Below are 19,301 nucleotides of genomic sequence, written 5' to 3' on the forward strand. Positions count from 1 at the left end.
GCAGTCAGCACAGTGGCGGCCAGCACCAGAAAGCACCGGCGCGAGCGCCTCGCGTCTGCGCACATCGCACAGTGCGCAGTGCACGAGCAGCCACGGTAGTAACGGGCAAAGGAAAGGCAGCAGGTGCGGTCTGGCAGCCCGTTAGAGTGACGGAGACCAAATGGCGGGACTCGGTGGTAGGGTAGGGTAGGGTAGGGTAGGGAGGTCGGAAGGGGAGGGGGAGGCGGAGGGGGAGGGGGAGGGGGAGGGGGAGGGGGACGGAACTAATTACAAAGGACTCGAAACGGTATTCGGTTATCGTGTAGTCTCTTCTACTCTCTTCTATCTTCGTTTGCTATTTTACATATTAATGCCTCTTCGGCACCGTTAGGGTGTGCGTGCGTGTGTGTGTGTGCGTGCGTATTTGGTTGGTACTTGTTAATCCGCATGATCATCATCACATACACACATAAATAGACAGAGAGAGGGGCATGTGGGAAGGGGAAAGGGGGAAGGGAAGGGGAGGGGGGACAAAGAGAAGCAAGTGGAAAAAGGGTGGCGGACGGGAACACGAGCTCAGTGATTGTATGTGTGTGGGGTACTTGGCCTTCCTTCAGTGGTGGATACAATGAGAAGACGTAAAAAAAAAACACGCATCCGAACGCGCACACACACAAATGCCTGCACACACATCCGTAATACTTGCTCAGTACGTCTCACCACCGAAGAATGACACGAGAGCACAGACGTGGATGCACTGTTGCCCGCGTGTGTAAGTGCCTTCAGGTTTGTGTGTCTATATACATATATATATATATATGTATATGCATTAGCCCATCACACGCCGCAGTTCGGGGAAGTCAAACTCAGGAAAGGGGGGGGGGCTATTCGAATACAGAAAACAATAAAAGAGTAAAAAAGGGAGGGGGCGCACATTACGAAAATACTAAACAGAGAAGCACAGGAGAGTTTGAGCTGCCTCGAGGGTTTTGGGGGGAGAAAGAGTTCGTCCATCCGCCATGTCTGACTCCCTCACCTCTTCACACACACACACACACACACGCGCGCGCAAAACAAAAAGAAGCGGGAGTGTTTGTGTGTAGAAAAAAAAAAGCTTAGGGGGAAAAAAAGAGCAGAGCTTGGCCGCGCCGCGTCTGTACATGTCTGACTGTCAATGCACGTGAGCGGCCAAACGATAAGTGAGCTCATCATGAAACGCCTAAGCTCAATCAAGACGAATGCCCATCCCCCCATCCCCCCCCACCCCAACCCAGCCCAACCCACCCCCATCCCCGGCTACAAAAACATGACCCAAACTATTTTCCTTTTCGAATCCACACATCAAACACGAGTTCATCACTCCCACTCGCTAATCACAGACAACTCATATGTTTCCGAGACCCTGACACATCGCTTCACCATGCGTTGACGATCGGCCCGCCACTCGCGATACTCCTGATGTCGACGCTGCTGACGACGACGCAAAGCGACATCCTCAGAGTCTTCTTGACCGGATGTGGCTCTCGACCTTACTGTACCACTTCCCTCCTGGGGCGTGCTCCCAGAGACAGAGTTCATGGTCGGGCGACGCACAAGAAGGCCGCCCTGCTGAAACACGGGCCGGGCGCTAACACCAGGACCAGCACTTGTGGCAACCTCCTCCTCCTCCTCCTCCCCAGCCTTTAGCGCGGCGTCCACCTCCTGCAGAAATACCCTCTGTTGCTCTGCCCGAACGGCTTCGTTCTCGGCAGCCTTGCGGCGCATTCGCCTCTCCTTCTCCTGTCGACGTTTGGCCAACTCCGCTTCCCACTCCGCCGCCTTCATCTTGAGATGCGCAGCTGCCTCGCGTTCGACTTTGTGTTGCGTCTGTTGATCTGCTTTGCTCGATGACGCGGTGGTAGTCCCCTGAAGACGTGTGGCACTCCACCCACTAGCATGGCGCTGCCCTGCCATCGCGTCTGAGTCGTCGTTGTCAAATGCCGGGAGCGGCGAGGAGCCGTTCAGGATCTGGCGCACATACGCCGGCCCCTCCACCGGCTCCTCCGCCGCCCGCAATGGGTAGTACCGATGGTCCAACTGGAGGTACCGCCGGTTGGAGATGCCGCTGCTCGCTGCGGAGGCGTGGAGAGCATCCCGCCACTCTGAGACCTTTTGTCTTAAAGCGCTCAATCGTGTCGAGCTCATGGTGTGCTGCACCGCACCGACAAACCCACTACTGGCCAAGAACCGCAAGATGGCGTCGCTGTCTCTAGGAAAAAGTGGCAGTGCGTCCTTTCCAGACACGGGATTTTGTGCCATCTGCGCGTCGTCCATGTATGCCGCTCTGAAGATGTCATTCCGATTGATGGTGTGAATGCCAATCAATGGATCGCGGCTGCGCAGGCCCTTCCCCTCTGACGCGCCGGCGTCAGACTGGCCGTCACCGGCGGTGTCACTGAGAACATCATTGTCCACAGCGTCACGGTTACGGAAGCGCGACTGCAAGGGGACTAGGATAAGAATGGATGGCACCTGCGACACATGCAAAGCGTCCGCCAACGCCGGCAGCTGCTCGCCGTCCAGCCAAAACACCTCATATCGCCTGGCAGGAGTCCAAGCGCGCTCGAGGCGAGTACGCACCTTCGACCCTTTTTCAAACTCTGTAGTGTTGTACCGAACCGTCGTGTACCGAAGCCGCTGTGATAAAGCTGCGGCAACGTCCAGGTGATGATGGAACCACATATCGTCACTCTCTCGTAGAACAAACACAACTTTTATGGCGCCCTGCAGTGCCGTCAGCTCGTGCAGGAGGTGCGCGGCTGACTCAATTTTGCGAAGCGGGTTCGTGTTGTTGAAAGCATTCATCGCTTCGCGCCACGCCTGCAGCTGAGAGACCCCCGCCTCATCGGAGGCGGCGAAAGCGGTGCGCCACGCTGCCGACGCAGCTGTCACCTCTGTCAACTCCGAAACCGTGCGGATGGGCTGCGGTGAAGATGCGTCCGAGATACGAGTCGGGATACCAGCGAATGCCACGCCGTCCACGTACGCCGAAAGAGCACTGGCCCAAGATGTCATCGCCAATGTATTCTCGGTGTGTAGACCCCACGCCGCAGCCACCTCGGTCGACTCTGTCACCAGCGTGAGGACCGCGTTACCAGCCTGTGTGGCGACGGAAGACAGAGCTGCGAGCACCTCCTCGGAGCCGTGTCGAGTGAGTCGAACGTACGCCATCGACACCAATCCTGGCAGAAGCGAGCGGGACGCATTCATCTGGACCGCGTCGCGCACCAACCTCAGCGTGTCGTGCACCTCGACATGTCGAAAGACGAACTGGAGACTCGGTATGAGGTGAAAGGTGACAGGGTCGATATAGCGCGCCGGCAGCTCACTCAGCGCCCACGAGCGCAGCTCAGAGTAGCTGGCGCTCGTCAGCGGCTTTGTTGAGTAGTGCACTGGTACCTGAAAAGGGTTCGCGGAGATGATGGCACCGGGCGCCACTTGCACCTTCGCAACTCTGCCAGGGAATAACACCAGTGCTGGCAAGCGGTCGACGCCTCTCAGCAGTAGCTCCATAAGGCGACGCTCTCTGGCACCTATCGGTATCTCGTACTCATGCACCCGCAGCACCGACAACGGCACGTCTGTCTTTATCTGTCTCACCTTTGCGCGCAGTGCGTCAAGAGTGAGAGAATTGGGAATGCTCTTATCTGAAAAAAGGATTAGGACCGGATGTGTAGGAAGCGGCAATGCTGATGAAGCACTCCTGCTTCCCTCCGCCTTCCCTTCAGCTCCGCAACAGCCACTGGCCAAAACGTCCAGCAGTGCTGAAGCCGTTGGAAGAGAAAAAGAGCACTCGGTACAAGCATCCGGGGCAGAGTGAAGCCCATCTTCGGCATCGACAGCGTGTCCAGGTATCGTAATCAAACTAAGAAAAAACATACTTGTAAGAAAAACAAGGAAGGCATGTTGCCGCGCCGGTCGAAGCTGCGACGGTACGCGCAGCTCCGGCGCTAGGCTTAACGTGGTCATGACACACAAAAGGAAGGCGTGGTAGGCTAATTCTCTACGGCGAGGCGGTGGCGTAAAGAGAGAGAGAGAGAGAGGGGTGGTGTAGATCGAAACGCTGCACCAGACGGCGCTACAACCGGTGTGTATGTGTGTATGTGCGTGTGTATGAATGTCTGTGTATGTGTGTGTGTGTATTTCGTGGCTTGTGACCAAGTGGGGGCGATAATCAATAGAGGGACGACTTTTCCTGTAAAGGGGCGTCACGTGGAGGAGGCGGGGGGGGGGGGGGGGTGAACGTGTTCAAGTGCATTGGAGTGCGAAAAGAAAAAAAGATATCGGAGATAAGTTGGGAAGTATAGGAAAGGCAAAGGAAAAGGAAAAGAACAGCGACTGGTGTGAAAGAAGAAGGAAATGCCACAACAGCAACGACCATCGGATGCAAAAAAAAAAAAAACGGAGGGGCGGGGGTACGCCTCCCAGGTAGATCAAATGAAATAGTACGAAGTAGCCCAATGAGCAGGTCGCGAGTGGCACTGCAATAAAGCGCGGCTGCCCTCTCACCCCGGACCCCCTCCCCCCCCCCCCCCTTTGGTGGATGGAGGGGGGGGGGGGTAAATGCCACCAATATAATAGCGACAACTTCACCACCTCTTTTTTTTTTGCCCCTTTCGGTGTGTGCCGTTTCTTCCATGTCGACTTGAGTAGGCGTGCGTGCGCGCACTCTCAACGTTGATCACACTCCCCCTCCTCTCCGTAAAACGTGTTATCACACACACACACACACACACACACCGTGAGACAAGCGTACACAAGATGAGGCACCGTAGAAGCACAGCGTAACATGGCTGAGCTGTCATATAAATATGAAATATATATGAAATATATATAAAATATATACGACATGACCGCATGTACGAAAAAAAAAAAAACACGCATCTGTTCGGGCCCTCCCCTCCCCTCTCACCAAAAAAACACAAAAAAAACTGGAAAATAGCAGAAAACAGCTGAAAAAGGGAAAAAAACAAATGAACACAAACGGCTCAGTGAATCGGTTCAGAAAGATGGGGAGGAGGGGGAGGAGGGGGGCGCACACACACCTACACATATATATTTGTACATGGGCGTGACAGAATAGCATACAGGATGGAGCAGGGAGGGGGGGACACGGAAGGGGGGAAGGAGAGAAAAGGGGGAAACCGAGTTTCAGACCTCCAGGCGTACGTTGGGGAAGGGGCATCTACCTCCTTTGAAACAGGCGCGACAATTCTGTAGTGTTCGAGAGTACGCGTGCGAGCAGAAGCTAGACCTTAGACTTGCTGCGAAGCATTCGAATCGCATGTAGGGGTGTTCGCCTCCCCCCCCCCTCCCATACCCCGCCCAGTGCTATTCTCTCCCCTCCCCCTTTTCTGCTGCTGGTGTGCTTGCGGCGCAACTTCATGTCTCCTCGACAGAGGCCCCATACACGTGATACACACCCACAGCCGCATCACACTCCCTCGATGACCATCACTACCAGTAGCACCAGCGCCATCTCTCGACCTCGTCAGCCCTGAACAACAGCACCAACAACAAAAAAAAAAACAGCAACCCAAAGGAGAAAAGAACAAAAATGTCAAAAATGACCAAGTGAAAAACAACAACAAAACAAATGTGACTGTGTTGACAAAAAAAAAAGAGGGAAGATCAAGAAAAATATTTAAAACGGAGGAGGAGAATGGAAAGCACGCAGCGACGCTGTGAGAGCCTTTACTATGCAAAAACACGACAACGCGCTCGGCAACGACGCGTCGGTGGCGTCGACGTGCACAATGTTCACGTAGCTTTGCACATCCTCTGCCTCTCCCTCGGTTGTCCATCCCCCCCACCCACCCACCCTCTCCCCTCCCCTACACACACACACACACACACACACACAGACACCCTCACAATTGCCTGCATGTAGTCGACACAGTTATCGACCACCCGAGAGGGGGAAGTCGCCGCTGACGTGAAGACTCATTATGTACACCCACGCATCCTTCCTTCCTCGTGAACGAGCTAAAACACGTCGAGGAACAGAGTGGAAGAGAGGGTAATGGGGGCGGGGGGGCATCGATATCAGTAAAAGAAAAGTTATCCAGCGCAGGGATCCCCGCACTTCATCAGCGCATACATCTCAGTGCCCGTGTTTGCGGCCTCCTGGTGTGTGTGGGTGTGGGTGTGTGTCTGCGGCAGGAACACAGCTAAAGCGAAGACGACATTTTTTTGCGCTTCTCGGCACCGAGCAAGACGATGTTTCTACACACCTCAAACGCTTTTACAAATGAGGGAATCGGCAGGAACTCAAATCGGGAGTGAAAATTGAGAGCACCAGTGAAAAAGTTCGGGGTGAGGAGGCCCTGTGCCGAGAGTGCCGCGCCGTCCGTGCCCCCGCGCATCGGGATAATGTTGGGCTTCACGCTCGCCTTCTCCATCGCTTCGAGTAGGAGATCAATGGCGGTGCGGTCGTCCTTCAGCGAGTTCGCAATGTTGGAGTACACGTCCTCAATCTCAATCTCCACCTTGCCAGTGGGGTACTTAGCCTGAACCTCCTTGGCCACATTTAGCAGTCGGGCCTTTCGGGCCTCGTACCTTGAGAGATCATGCTCGCGCACCATCGCCTCGAGCCTCGCCCGGGTGGGGTTCGCCTCGATCTTCGAAAACCACCAGTATCCCTCGCGCAGCTCCGTGCATTCCGGCGTCTCCTCACGGCTAAACTGAGAAATGAAGTCCGTGGCCATCAGCAGCGGGTTCACCATCACCCCTTTAGCCGACATCGGGTGCGCCGATACACCGGTGAACGTGATCGTGGCCTGAGCAGCGTTGAAGCACTCGTAAACTACCTCGCCAAGCTCACAGCAGTCAAGCGTGTACGCAAAGTCAACGTTGAAGCGTGTCTTCACGTCGAGGTGCTTCGCACCGACCAGACCAATCTCCTCATCCGGCACAAAGCAAATAACAATGTCGCCATGCCTCTCCTTGCTGGAATCGAGATGCGCAACCATCTCCATAACCGACGCAATGGCAGCCTTGTCATCTGCGCCAAGCACGCTGGTGCCGTCACTGAAGAGTATGTCCTGACCAACGTACTTGTTCAGTTCTGGGTGCTCCTTCAACCTCATCCAAATATTCTTCTCCGTGTTGAGGCAGACATCCCCACCGGTGTAGCAGATCTTCTGCGCCTTTACCTCCGGACACAGGCCGCTGTCAAAAGTATCCAGATGGCAAATAAAGCCGATGCGCGGGGCGCCCGGGACGTTACCTGGCTTCACCGCCGTCACCGTCGCATACCTGTCGCAGAGAATGTTCTGCAGACCCATCGCCTCCAACTCCTTGGCGAGCAGCTCCGCCAGTATCTGCTGCCCAGGGGTAGACGGGATGCACTTGCCGATGTTTCGCGGGTCGCTCTGGGTAGTAATGACGGAATAGCGACGGAAGCGCTCCTCCAGGCGATGCTCGATCGACTTGCAGGACATTGTTAGGGAAGCAAGCGTGACCGCAGTGAGTGTAGATCGAGGGAGAAGAGGAGGTAGACAAGTGGTAATCGCAAAACGTCGTAGAGGAACAGCAAGGCAAGGAGCAGAAGTAAGCTGAGCTGCGAAAAGAAACGATGATCAATCACCCCCCTGACGCGTGGCGAAGAGAAGGGGTATTATTGATTTTTTTTTGTGGAGGGGAGGAGGGGGGGGTGACGGGTTGCTGAAAGCGATTGAATGATTGAGGTCAGCAAACTAAATGCGGTGGATGGTGAGGTGGATGACTTGGTGGGGGCTCGAAAGAGGGGGGAAGGGGGAAGGGAAAAGGGGGAGGGGGACCACACACACTCCCATGCAGTTGGGCGAGCAGGGGTGGTTTGGCAAGCAGTAGGCAAAAGAAAAAAAAAAAGATGATAGAGATGCAAGTTGCTTCTTACTGTCTTTTTTTTTGCTGCTTCTGCTGCTGTTGTTAGTTGATATGCGTTTTGGGAGGGAGGAGGGAGGAGGGGGGCGAGGGGCGAGAAGTTCTCCAAAGATGAGCGCATCGCAATGTCCGGGAACTGTGCGTGCGAGAACGTGAAAAAAAAAGGGGGGGGCGAAGGCTGTGGTAACAACTGAAGCAAAGATATCGAAATGAAGCAATGGCTCGTGTTACACATCATCTCCCTCCATCTTCACACCTCCCCCCCCCCCCTCCCTCCTCCTCCTCTTACAGGCGTAATCACTGCCGATATCCCCCCACCCCTTTTTTTCCCATCACGCATCGACGGTGTCAACAACGCTTGACTTTAGCTGTGGCCGGAAAAGGGGGTGGGAGGGAACACCCGAACACACACACACACACAGGAGACTTCTCTCGAACGGCCCCCAGTGTTGCACTTTAAGACTCTCTCGATCGCTTATTTTCTTCGTGCATTCGTCCAATAAAGATGGGGGCGGGGTGGAGGGGTGGAGGGGGATGTCGCCCAACGATGTAGACAAGCGACCACCAAGAGAGATTCCTTCTTCTTTTTTTTTCCTGTGCATACAATCATAAAGGGGGAGACGTCGATAGGGCCATTGAAACAGTGTACCGTGGAAGGATATGCAACACATGAAGCAAAAAACACATCAACGCGAACACACACCCACACACACACACACACACGAGGGGGGGGGCATGATGATGATGCTCAAGGGGTGTACGCTCAAAAAAAAAAAAAAAACAGGGGAGAGAAAGAGGGGGGGGGGAGAGAAAGGCCCATGAAAAAGAAAAGCGGGAACGCGACTGACTTTTTCCCCGCGTTGGCCCTCTAAACCCCCCACGTCATCCACTACTTCACTTGCCTCTAGTTTACATGAATACATACATGCATAGAATAGTAACCACACAGTAAACACACACGTACATGTGTGTATGTACATATATATATATATATATATATACACCACAGCTCAACGACATCTATACACACACACACACACACACACAGAGCGAGACAGACAGACAGACATGTGAAGGGGGAGGGAAAAAATTCAAACGAAAGGTAATCAACACAGAACTAGCAAACCTCCACGCGCTCATTGCACATGTGCACATGAGACATACAACTTTAGAGGACTAAGGCATATTAGAGACTCCCCTCCCACTCACCCACCCACTCACAAGAAAAAAAAAAACGGGCGTCTACGTATGCAAGCCAGGCGCACAAACAGAGAATGCACTGTGTCCGCATCAATATTCAATGATTTTGCGTACCTGCTCAATGGCCGATGTAGTGGTTCCGCGAAGCCCCTTCAGATACTGCACCACATGCGGTGGCTGTGTGGCCGCGTCGTGTAGCGTCTGCGTACCGGAGTCCTTCGGCGGGTCTGCCTGCGTCGATGCCTCGCGGCGGTAGTGTAACGTGGCCGTTTGTGTGGAGTGCGTACGCATGTGCATGAGATTAGCGAGCTTAAGCGCGTGTCGACGGAGGTCCCACTCATTCCAGAAGTAGCGGTGATTAAAGTAGGAGTCGATCTGTCCTGTTTGTGTGCCGCAGCTCCGCGTTTTCTCCTGCGCGTCTTGAGAATTCTTTATGTCGCTCTTCAGGCGCTCCACGACACGCGCCCCTTCCAAGTAAAGCTCTCGCGGGAGTTCACCGACACTCCCCATCACGATATTCAGGCACGGGTCGGCGGGGTGAAAGACGTGCAAGCAGCCCTCCACATACCGCCATGGATCAGCCGCAAAGACGCGCATGGCAGCCGCATTGGCAAACACGAAGTAGAGTGGGCGTGACATAGTAGCACGACTGGCAGTGCCGCTCACTTCCACGCATCCGAGCGACACCTTCGACGACGAGAGCGATGAAGACTGCGAAGGCATCCTGCCAGGGATCAGGAGCCCATTCGTTGGACGCCCCGAAAGAAGTTGGACAGGGCAGTAGCCTCGCATTGCGCAAAGCGATTCGGGGTAAACCCTCGCCAAGATAGGGTCAACAGTGTGCAAGGGTAGGTTGGCGCAGTAGCGCACGTGAACACCAGCGGGGAGTCGCTGTCGCGTTGTATCAGACTCAAGCAAGGCAGCAATCTCGATCGCAAGGGCGCTGGCGGACGTGACCGGAGATGCCGGCGCCGCCTCCTCGAGTGCAAGGGCTTCCTCCGCGGCGATGGTGGGTAGCGTCGACTCGTACCCATCAGCAGACTCTTTTGCGGCCCGCAGGAGTGCGGCCCAAAGCTGGAGCTCACCGGCGCAGCGCATGCCCACCTCATACGCGTCCGCCATTTCCATGAACTTGGGGAATACTTGACTCTTGGGAGCGGCCTCTCGAGGCGCGGAAGGAGTGGCGACCGGTAGAGATGCAGAGGGATTGTCGGGGATGGACGCTGCCGCCGATGCAGCCGACTTGTTCGCTGGCATCAACAACTGCCGCAGCTGCGATAGAAGCGTCGTATATGGCTGCATCACACGGCTGTTCATGCACTCACGCAGCTGCTGAAGACCGCAATTCACATGACGGAACACATGTTGAACTAGAAGAAGGTGGTGATACTCTTCCTTGAGCCGCTGCTGGGCTGCAGCATCGAGTGGACAGGTTGGAGATAAGAGCAGCGCGCGCGTCAGTCGCAGGCGTGGCTCCAGTTCAGCGAGGGCCGCCTCCGTCTTCTTTTCGAGCTCTGCCAGAGGAGCGTCGGCGGTTTCAGGCAGCGACATCAAATCCGCACCCGCCATGCGGCCCGTCTCCTTCTGGTAGAGTCGCAGCCCCCAAGTGATGCGGCGGAGTTGCCGCAGCTGGCTGGTCTGCTCCACGCGGTCCTGACGCAAGAAAGCGGTCACTTGCGCACGAGGCAGCGCTGCTCTGACGGCAGAGAGAGTCTCGCTGTGGGCAGTGTCGTTGCTGCTGCTGCCCGCTGTCGCTGTGAGGGACCCCATAGAGCTGAAAGTGCTGTAGTGATGTACAACGCAAACTGCGATGGACCCCCAGACTTGCTCGGCGCTCACCACCCCAGGCTCCATGGCAAACAGTGACCCCTCCAGTTGCACTCGAATAGCCTCCTTCTTCACATCTGCTTTGTGTTGCTGCTCTTCGTTGGAGGTGCGCAGCGCGTCGCAGCGGACGTTCAAGGACAGCGTGGAGAGGCTAGAAAGGCTGCAGTGATTCAAGAGATAGTTGAGCATATCGTCGGTGAGGGCCTCAATGCGAGTAACACTCAACCCCACATCGCCGGCGTCGTCGAATCGGTCGCGCTCATTCAGCAACCAGAGACGCGTCAGTTGCGCAGTAAGCTCGACTGTGATGGCGGAACCCATGGGGCGGTCCCCTGCCTGCTTATGATAGCGGGAGACGATCTCTTGCGCCACCAGAGGGATGACGTCCATCGCGCCGACAGGGATGCAGCCTGCAGGAAGAGAATATGCTAAACGTTATAAAGTGGCCAAGGCAACGTATTGTATGTCGAGGAAGGGGGGGAGGGGAAGTTGAAAGGGGTAAAAAGTGAATAGAACATATTCGTGAGAAGAAACTGCTGAACAACAAATATGGAGAGGAGGAGGAGAAGGCACATGTACCGGGCTGCTTGAGAGCTCTGGTAGACTGGCCCGTCCAGGTAAGCGCCTGGGCTTTAACCATGTCGAAGCCCGTGTCCGCCGATAATGTCTTTTCTGCACGTTCTTTTTTTTTTCCTTCGGAAACTCGGAAAAAATAAATGCCCCACACACACACACCCTCCCCCCCCCCCAGTAACACTGAGGGAGATATCATGGCACATTGCCGCCGTCCAATCAACCCCCTTCCCCTCTCTACACACACAGAGAGAGAGAGAGAGAGAGTGTGTGTGTGTGTGGTTTACATAAATCCACATATAACTGCTCGAAAGCATGCAAATGTAATATTGGATACCAATCAACTAGGACTAAAGCCTGCCTTCATGTGCACGCTCCGTCACCGCCACTTTATTTTTGAAGTGTCTCTATCAAACCCCCTTTCCTCCCTTCCTCTCTCCGTCACACATACACACGTAGTACAAGCAGGGGGGAGGGGGGGGGAAGGGAGAATGAAGGCCGTACCACCCTCTCGCAAAGAAATATATGCAAATGAAAAGTGGAATAAAACGAAGAAGAAGACATCGTCATCAAATTGAAGTTACAACATCGGCAGAAAAGGCAAGAAAAAACAAAAAAGCAACACTAAAAAAAAAGAGCCAGCAAGGGGAGGAGGACGTGCGTGAGTGTGTGTGTGTGGTGGGGGAGGGGAGGGGGAGGTTGTACCGGGTGTGTATATCCGCTTCCCCTCCCCCCACCCACTCACCCCACCCACACTCCCAACCAGGAGAAGCGAGATGGGATACTTCGCATCACAGGTCAAGTCCAGTTCTGGAAAAGATAGACCCACCACCACTACCACAGTCAAGCATAGTGATGGTGGGCAGTAGGCGGGGCTTCGGTAGCGCTAAAAGCCGCGGACTACATGTTGAGCAGACCCGTCTCGTTCGACATCGTGCGGTTCAACAAAGCAAAACCGGAGCCTAGATGCGAAACCGACTCACAGCTACTCTGACTCTTATGGAAGCCATCAGCCCTCATGTAGTTGATGGTTCCCCCGCCCAGACGATCTGCAACACTACCATCGTCAGCACTCTCTGTACCTCCGATGGAGATCGGTCGCCGTAATCGTCGCCGCATAGTATCGAGTGTCCGTTGCTTCCAGTTCCCTGACGGATTTCTCGGCAAATGCGACGCAGCGCGATCAGTCCTAGTGATAGCGCTGTTCTCGGCAGCCGAACCTGCTTCATACCATGACTCCAATCTCCTCAGCAGATCCTCGCGCAGACATGCAAGCTGGCCCTCGAGGTGGCGGCATTCATTCTTCAGGGATATGTCGTTCTGCTTGCTACTATCCATAGTGTTCCACGCTAGACGGATTCGTAAACTGTCTAGTGCTTCCTCCACGCGCCGTATGCGTTGCACCTGCTGGATCCCTTCGTCTGTCGTGGTCGTGTAGAGATGATACACCGAGGATTCATGTCCACTCTCCAGCGGCACGAAAGCTGCGGACGGTGGTGGCGTGTCCAAGTGTGGTGGTGGCGGCATATGAGTCGCAGAATGAACCACCTTCGTGGAAGTAGGGCCGCCTGCTCGCAAGTCGGTCTGCGCCTGATCCCGCTGCGTCGACGACTGTTCTGTCGTAAAGACTTGACGCAATGATTTTTTTGTGTCCTTCGCCACCGGCAAAGAGTGAGACCGCGATTCCGGCGCACTGTGGTGAGAGAGCGGTGACATCTCATCGCGTGCGGAGGAAAAAACGACACCCTTGCCTGCGGTCTCGACACCCCTACTCAGCCGCTGCGCTTCAGTAGCAAGGTCGGGTGGGGCGTTGGTGGCGGTGCTAGTGGTGCTGGAGACAGCGTTAAGCCACGTCTGTGGAAAGTCGGACTTTCTCGGGGTTGAAGAGCACAAGGCTCGGGGTTTAAGCACATCTCGAGATGACCCCGCAGCCGACGGCGCGGTGCCGTACCCCTTTCCCGTGTTACTGACACCAGGCACCAGAATACTCGGACTTGGCTCGCGTAGCAGTGTGGTGTGTGAAGGGTTCAACTTAAGCAACTGCGTTGTCGCCGCTAACGGCACAGCGTACGCTGAAGGGCACTGCCCGCCCTCTGGAGCAGGGGTGTCCGTCGCTGAGCTCCCATTGAGCTTTGTCAAGCTTAGACTGCGCCTTCGGGTCCCTCCGCCGCTGGCAGCCCGATATGCTGCCGTAGATCGTCCTGAAAAACGCTCTAGGGCGGTGCTGTGTGAGTGGTTTCCCTCCGTAGCTGCTAACACAGCCGCTGTAGCGGCCTCTGCCGATTGCAGGTCAGCGAGTGCGGCAGCAAGCTGAATATCCCGCTCTACCACACATTGGCGCAGGAGTTCAAAACAGGTGTTCATCTCCAGAACGGTGCTGACGGGAAGCGTCGCGATGCGTCCGGCGACGAAGTCCATGACGCGCCCAGCCAATACGGCTGCAACTGGTGCAGCCGATGACGATGCAGCACAAAGCAGTCGAGAATGGCAGTCACCAACTGCCTCACCCGGTGTTTTCGATGGCGAGCAAGCCTGGTCACATGAACCCTCAGTGGGAGTGCTTAGCAACAGCTGCTGTGTGGCCTTGGGCGAGGCATCGCCACCTCGCCTTTTCACGCCTTTCCCGTTTGCGGACGTCGCCCTATCGCCCGATCCAATAGCGGCTGTACTCGCTGACGCAGTACTTGCCGCGAGCGCGCTCAACTCCATCTGGAGTCTTAGCCCCATCTGAAGCGCCGAGACCTGCTGCCGCAGCTTACTTACTTGGGTCAGGGGGTCTTCTGTGACCCGAGACACCGGCTGCTCCGGGACACAAAGGAATCGCCGCGCCAGCTGCAGCGTGGAAAGCGTTTCCTTTTTGTACGCCTCCTCCGAGCGGACGTGTGCGATGACGAGAGTGCGACAGCCACCGCCGAGGTGACCCTTCAGCAACATCGTCAGTCTGCTTTGCTTGTATAGTGACGACTTCTGTGACGCGGCACCGGCCGTCATCGACGAGAGTCTCGTGAGGACCTCCTGGAGCGCCGCAAGCGAGCGCCGGATCGCCGCACTCTCGGCGCGGCCATCTTGTGGTAAGCTGTCTGTGTCTGCAGACCGCTTTGAGGGGAAAACCGACGATGGCCGCGCCGGCGGCGGCGGCCGTGGAACATAGGGGGGCGACGTCAGCGACTCAACCGCTGCCAAGTCGACAAGGTGCAGCTGGGCTCTGAGCAGGGCATGGTGATCTGCGCTGCCCGCAAGGCCCTCTTCAGAGGTAACATCTACTACGACAATGGCGTGGCCAGGAACCGTACGCGAAGCTGCTGATGACTGCGTACGGCGACCTCTGCTTATCAACGCGAGGGCATCCTCAGCGCTCCGGCAGATCACCTTTGAAACGTTGCTCAGCATCACCTTCCCTCGTATATCCATGGTAATGGTGGGCGTCGCAGACGACGACGACGACGACGACGAAGCCAGTGGTGGTGGCGGCAGCGTTAGCCGTGTCGACGAGAACGTCCTGTTTGGGGGTGCGCCAGATGCGTCCTCGGCAAGCAGATCCACGAGCTTCTCTCCGTGGAGCGCCAAGAAAGAGAGCTGAACAGTGTGTCGCCTTCGACTGCCACCCTGTGGCTCCTCTCCTTCCTCCTGCTCCAGTGCTCTACTCCCGCACGGGGATGATTTTTTTAACATTGGGAATGCCGCCGTGACCACAGGTGAATGCGAACCGGAAGTGGAGGGCTCGGACTGACCCGCCAATTCTGCAAATAACGAGGCGAGGGTGCGCTGGCACAACCCATTCACGGCCGCGTCACCAAACATGGTCGTGCTTTTGCCCGTGCCTGCTGCGCCGCAACACACAATTGTGACACTCGTCCCCTTCAGCAGAGAGTCCACCACGCAGGAGCGGGCAGTGCCTTCGAGAAAATCATTCGTGGCGCTCGTGCAAATATCACCGACAACGCCGTCCAGTGTGAAAGTGGACGACTCAGCAACGAGCTCTCTACGCGGTGTGGACGTTAGCGGCGTCGCGCCTGCCTTCGGCGGCAGCACCTCCTCCATTTCCCCGCACTGCAGTGTAGAGGAGCCGCCATCTATTGTAATCCAGAGAGGTGTGTCGTGGGAGGCGGGCGGTCGCACACGTCCGTAGACGTGAATTCGCTCCGCCGCGGAAGACAGCATCCGCGCTGGGGCTTCGGAGAATGTGAAAGGTCTTTTTTTTTTGGGGGGGGGAGCGCCTTGCAAGGGGATACACCCACAAATTTTTTTTATTTCGAGTGAGTGAGTGAGTGGTGCGTAGAAAATAAACGTGTAAAGGGAACGGAGAAAAATAATCGTTTTTTTGTTGTTTGTGTGTGTGTACGTTTGTTTGTTTCTAATTGGGGGAGGGGAGAGAAGAGGAGCGGTCTTTTCCTTCTTTTTTTTTAAATAATGATGATGATGATGATGCTCCAGTGATGTTCTTGTGCCGGTGGGCTATATTGGAGAGAGAGAGGGGGAAGGGGGATGGAGGGGGGGAAGAGACTGCTGAGACGGTGTGTGCGATATCCCAGGGGTGTGCTTACTCCTCACTTGAAAGACGCAAGCAAGCAAAGAAAGCGAGCAATCCAAGACAGAAAATGAGTACGTGAAAAACAGTGAATTGATGAGGGACGAGAGACGAGGTGGTGGTGGTGGTGGTGGTTTGGAGGAGGAGGAGGGGCGGGGAAGAACCTGCTGAACTGTCAGACCCAAAACCATCACGATAAACATAAGCGTGAGCGCCCAAACACAACGAGGGACAAAGGAGGGGGACACGCTAAGTTGCTTGCGACGCCGGTGACGCACACCAAAGACACGCGCACAAAGAAATGTATTCGAAGAGGTGCATAGATGTATGTGTGCACATATATGCATCTAAATATAAATATATATATACACACATATATTGATGGCAAGTCGCAAAGAAAGAAGCAAAGGCAGCACGCACAGCTAGGCATAACGAGAGATGGGGAAAATGGAAATAATAATAAAGCGAGAATGCCTCGCGATAAACATACCCACACTCCACCCCACCCCACACACACGTGCGCCCAGGCGCTCCCCCCCCCCCCCGCGCCAAATTTTCACAATTTTTTATTTTCCTTTGTGGAGTGCTACACTTCATTAGACGGGGGGGGGGGCACTAATATATAATGTATAATATATATAATAGACACACTCAAAGACATACACTTGTACAGAAAAAAAAAGAGAGCGCGTGCGTGCCAACGAGAGGAACATGGGCATACATGGAAGGGGTTCCTGATGTTGTATGTGTATATGAATATATATATATATCACACTCTAAACACGCAAGGCGCGGTCACACACCCTACAATGGGGGAAAAACGCGATGTAAAGCCCATCGAATGCCGAACAGTTGCCAAGTCCAGGAAAAGGAAGCGAAAAAGAAAAAAAAAAGAGAGACATCGAGAAAAAAAGGGGAAAAGGGGGGAGTGGAGGTGTGGAGGTGGCAGGAGGGAGGAGCATGACAGACAACCTGAGAAGATGGAAACAACAAAGAAGTGCGTGAGAGACATCTGAAACTCCTTTGACAATACCTACAAAGTTACACAGAGAGAGAGATGTAAGTCTAGCGATCTATTTGATCCTCCACCACTTCCATCACCCACACACATGGGTGAGTGCAAAATAAAAAGCAGAAATGCAGAGCGAGTGCCACACCTACAGGAGAACGAGCCTCAACAAAAAATCATCACTGATAAAAAAATAGTAATAGAGCGCGCTCATGTTTGTTGTACACACACACCCAAAAAAAAAATGGAGGGGGAAGAGTGGAGTGGAGTGGCCATACGCCCAAGTACTTCAGTAGACGTCTGGCGAACGAGGCAAAAATGAAGTAGGAATAGTGGTGGTAGTGGTGTGCAACAACAAAAAAAAAAATAAGCCCAAACTTTGAAAGATGAGGTTGTAGGGAGGGGTGAGGGATAAGGGGTAAAAGAGAAAAAGAAACAGGAGCAGGAGCAGGAGCAGGGAACGACAGTTCAATGGACGCCCACCCATCATCATCACCACACACGCCCATACAGCCCATGCAACCCCCACACCACACCACCCCCACCCCCCACCCACGCACACAAAAAAAGATGCACTCGCAACGGCGACACAGCACGCCACGCAGACTTCTCCTCGATCGCCTTCCCTCTCCCTCCCACCCTTTGAATTAAAGTGAACGTTTACAGCAAGCTAAGCATGTAGATGTTTCCAAAGCTGTCGCCACACGCCACCTTCTCGTAGCTGCCCACAGTGAGACAATATACAGAAGCTTTACAAAAAAAGCTTGTCACCTCCCGCCCAGTCCTGATGTCGAGAAGGTAAACAAAGTGGTTGTTACAGGCTACTACGATCAGCTGCGTGAAGGAGCCGGGGGCAGCACTGGACAATGTCCAGCTTAGCCTGGGTACGCGGTGGTGCAATCGCGTGTAACCAGCGACATCAAGCGGTGAGACAGACAACGTGCAGCTCCCGTCCTCGGCAGACCACACCCGCAAGACCGACTCGTCGTTGCTAATAATGTACTGTCCATCAGAAGTGTAACTACAAGACAAGACGATACCAACATGGCCGATGAGCTGAAGCCTCGTCTTCGCCGTCGTCGTCGACCACACACGCAGTGACTTGTCCGCAGACGCACTACATAGATCGTTGCCGTTTGGGCTGAATGCCATGGCTATGATGATGCCCTTGTGCCCTGCGTAACGCAGCCACTCCCGTCCTCGCTTTGTGTCCCAGAGACGGCAAACACGATCTTGGCAGCCGCTCATTATATATTTGCTATCTGGGCTAAAGCAACAACAGATCACCACTTTGGGGTGCGCAAAAGTTAAGAGGCGCTTCGCCGTCATGACATCCCACAGGATCATCGTCTTGTCCTTGCTGGCCGTGGCGAGGTATTTGCCATCCGATGAGAAGATCGCATTGATGACCGCGTCCTGATGACCTGTGAAGATGCCCACTTCGCTGTTGAGTTGGAGGTTCTTTAGTGTGACGGAGGCATCCTCGTTGCTGCAGCTGACAAGGTCCGTCTCGGATGGGGAGAGGGCGAGGCACTTGATCCGAGTCGCGTGACCCAAGTATGGACTTGTGTGGAAGCCGCGCAGTGGCCGGTTCGCTTTGGGTTGTGCTAAGCGGCACTGTTCGAGGAAGTGCGCGACGGTGTTGGGCCTCTCGGCTACGGTACTCGTCACCGTGATGCACCTCAAGTTTTCGTTGGGTGACCCTACGGGAGAAGCCTCACGATGCGGTGTTGACGCACTCCCAGCGGTGGTCCCACTCATCGGTATGATGTCCATCTCATCCACGCACACATCAAAATCATTGAAGGAGAAAAACCTGTGGCCAACCCCATTCATTCTCTTACCGTACCCGCTGCACTCACTCGTCTCATTGTCTCTGCCCAACTCCGTGTTGGCAGATCGGGGCTTACGACCAGCCAGGTGCCAGTGCTTGATGCGCGCTTCGTTCTTTGATATGACGATGTCATCGTATATAAAGAGATCCGTTTCCATCTGCACAGAAGCCTGCAGCTGCTGAGCCTTTGAATTCTCATCTTTACAAAATGTGCGACTCATAAAACCGCAGGGGCCTTCGCTGGAGCAGGCGCAGCTTATAGAACTGCTGTGATGAGAGGTGTGCATCGGTGTGCTCACAATGCTGAGGGCAGCGGAGATGTCAGAGAGAGACTCCTGTGTGGGATACAGATCTGCCGAACGAGTGAAGGACATCGAAGACTGATGTAGAGCCTGCGGCAGCTGCGGGAGCAGCATGACATTAAGATCTGCCGATGCTGACGCCAT

The 19,301-nt window shown here is 54.8% G+C and overlaps 5 protein-coding genes across 5 annotated transcripts; all 5 read right to left on the reverse strand.

The window, feature by feature from the left end:
• Positions 1-1,335: 1,335 nt before the first annotated feature.
• On the reverse strand, positions 1,336-3,987 carry JKF63_05405 (uncharacterized protein; the record flags this gene model as incomplete). The annotated part of the gene is made up of 1 exon (XM_067901365.1): positions 1,336-3,987. One exon carries the CDS (start codon positions 3,985-3,987, stop codon positions 1,336-1,338), a length of 2,652 nt encoding a protein of 883 aa, XP_067758040.1.
• A 2,201-nt stretch (positions 3,988-6,188) lies between these two features.
• JKF63_05406 (uncharacterized protein) lies at positions 6,189-7,460 on the reverse strand (the record flags this gene model as incomplete). Its single annotated transcript, XM_067901366.1, has 1 exon — positions 6,189-7,460. One exon carries the CDS (start codon positions 7,458-7,460, stop codon positions 6,189-6,191), a length of 1,272 nt encoding a protein of 423 aa, XP_067758041.1.
• Positions 7,461-9,174: 1,714 nt separating this feature from the next.
• JKF63_05407 (uncharacterized protein) lies at positions 9,175-11,301 on the reverse strand (the record flags this gene model as incomplete). The annotated part of the gene is made up of 1 exon (XM_067901367.1): positions 9,175-11,301. One exon carries the CDS (start codon positions 11,299-11,301, stop codon positions 9,175-9,177), a length of 2,127 nt encoding a protein of 708 aa, XP_067758042.1.
• Positions 11,302-12,384: 1,083 nt separating this feature from the next.
• JKF63_05408 (uncharacterized protein) lies at positions 12,385-15,645 on the reverse strand (the record flags this gene model as incomplete). Its single annotated transcript, XM_067901368.1, has 1 exon — positions 12,385-15,645. The coding sequence occupies one exon, from the start codon at positions 15,643-15,645 to the stop codon at positions 12,385-12,387; it is 3,261 nt and encodes a 1,086-aa protein (XP_067758043.1).
• A 2,036-nt stretch (positions 15,646-17,681) lies between these two features.
• On the reverse strand, positions 17,682-19,301 carry JKF63_05409 (uncharacterized protein; the record flags this gene model as incomplete). The annotated part of the gene is made up of 1 exon (XM_067901369.1): positions 17,682-19,301. One exon carries the CDS (start codon positions 19,299-19,301, stop codon positions 17,682-17,684), a length of 1,620 nt encoding a protein of 539 aa, XP_067758044.1.

The sequence above is a fragment of the Porcisia hertigi genome, chromosome 17 (genome assembly GCF_017918235.1).
Source record: "Porcisia hertigi strain C119 chromosome 17, whole genome shotgun sequence".
Taxonomy (NCBI): Eukaryota; Euglenozoa; class Kinetoplastea; order Trypanosomatida; family Trypanosomatidae; genus Porcisia; species Porcisia hertigi.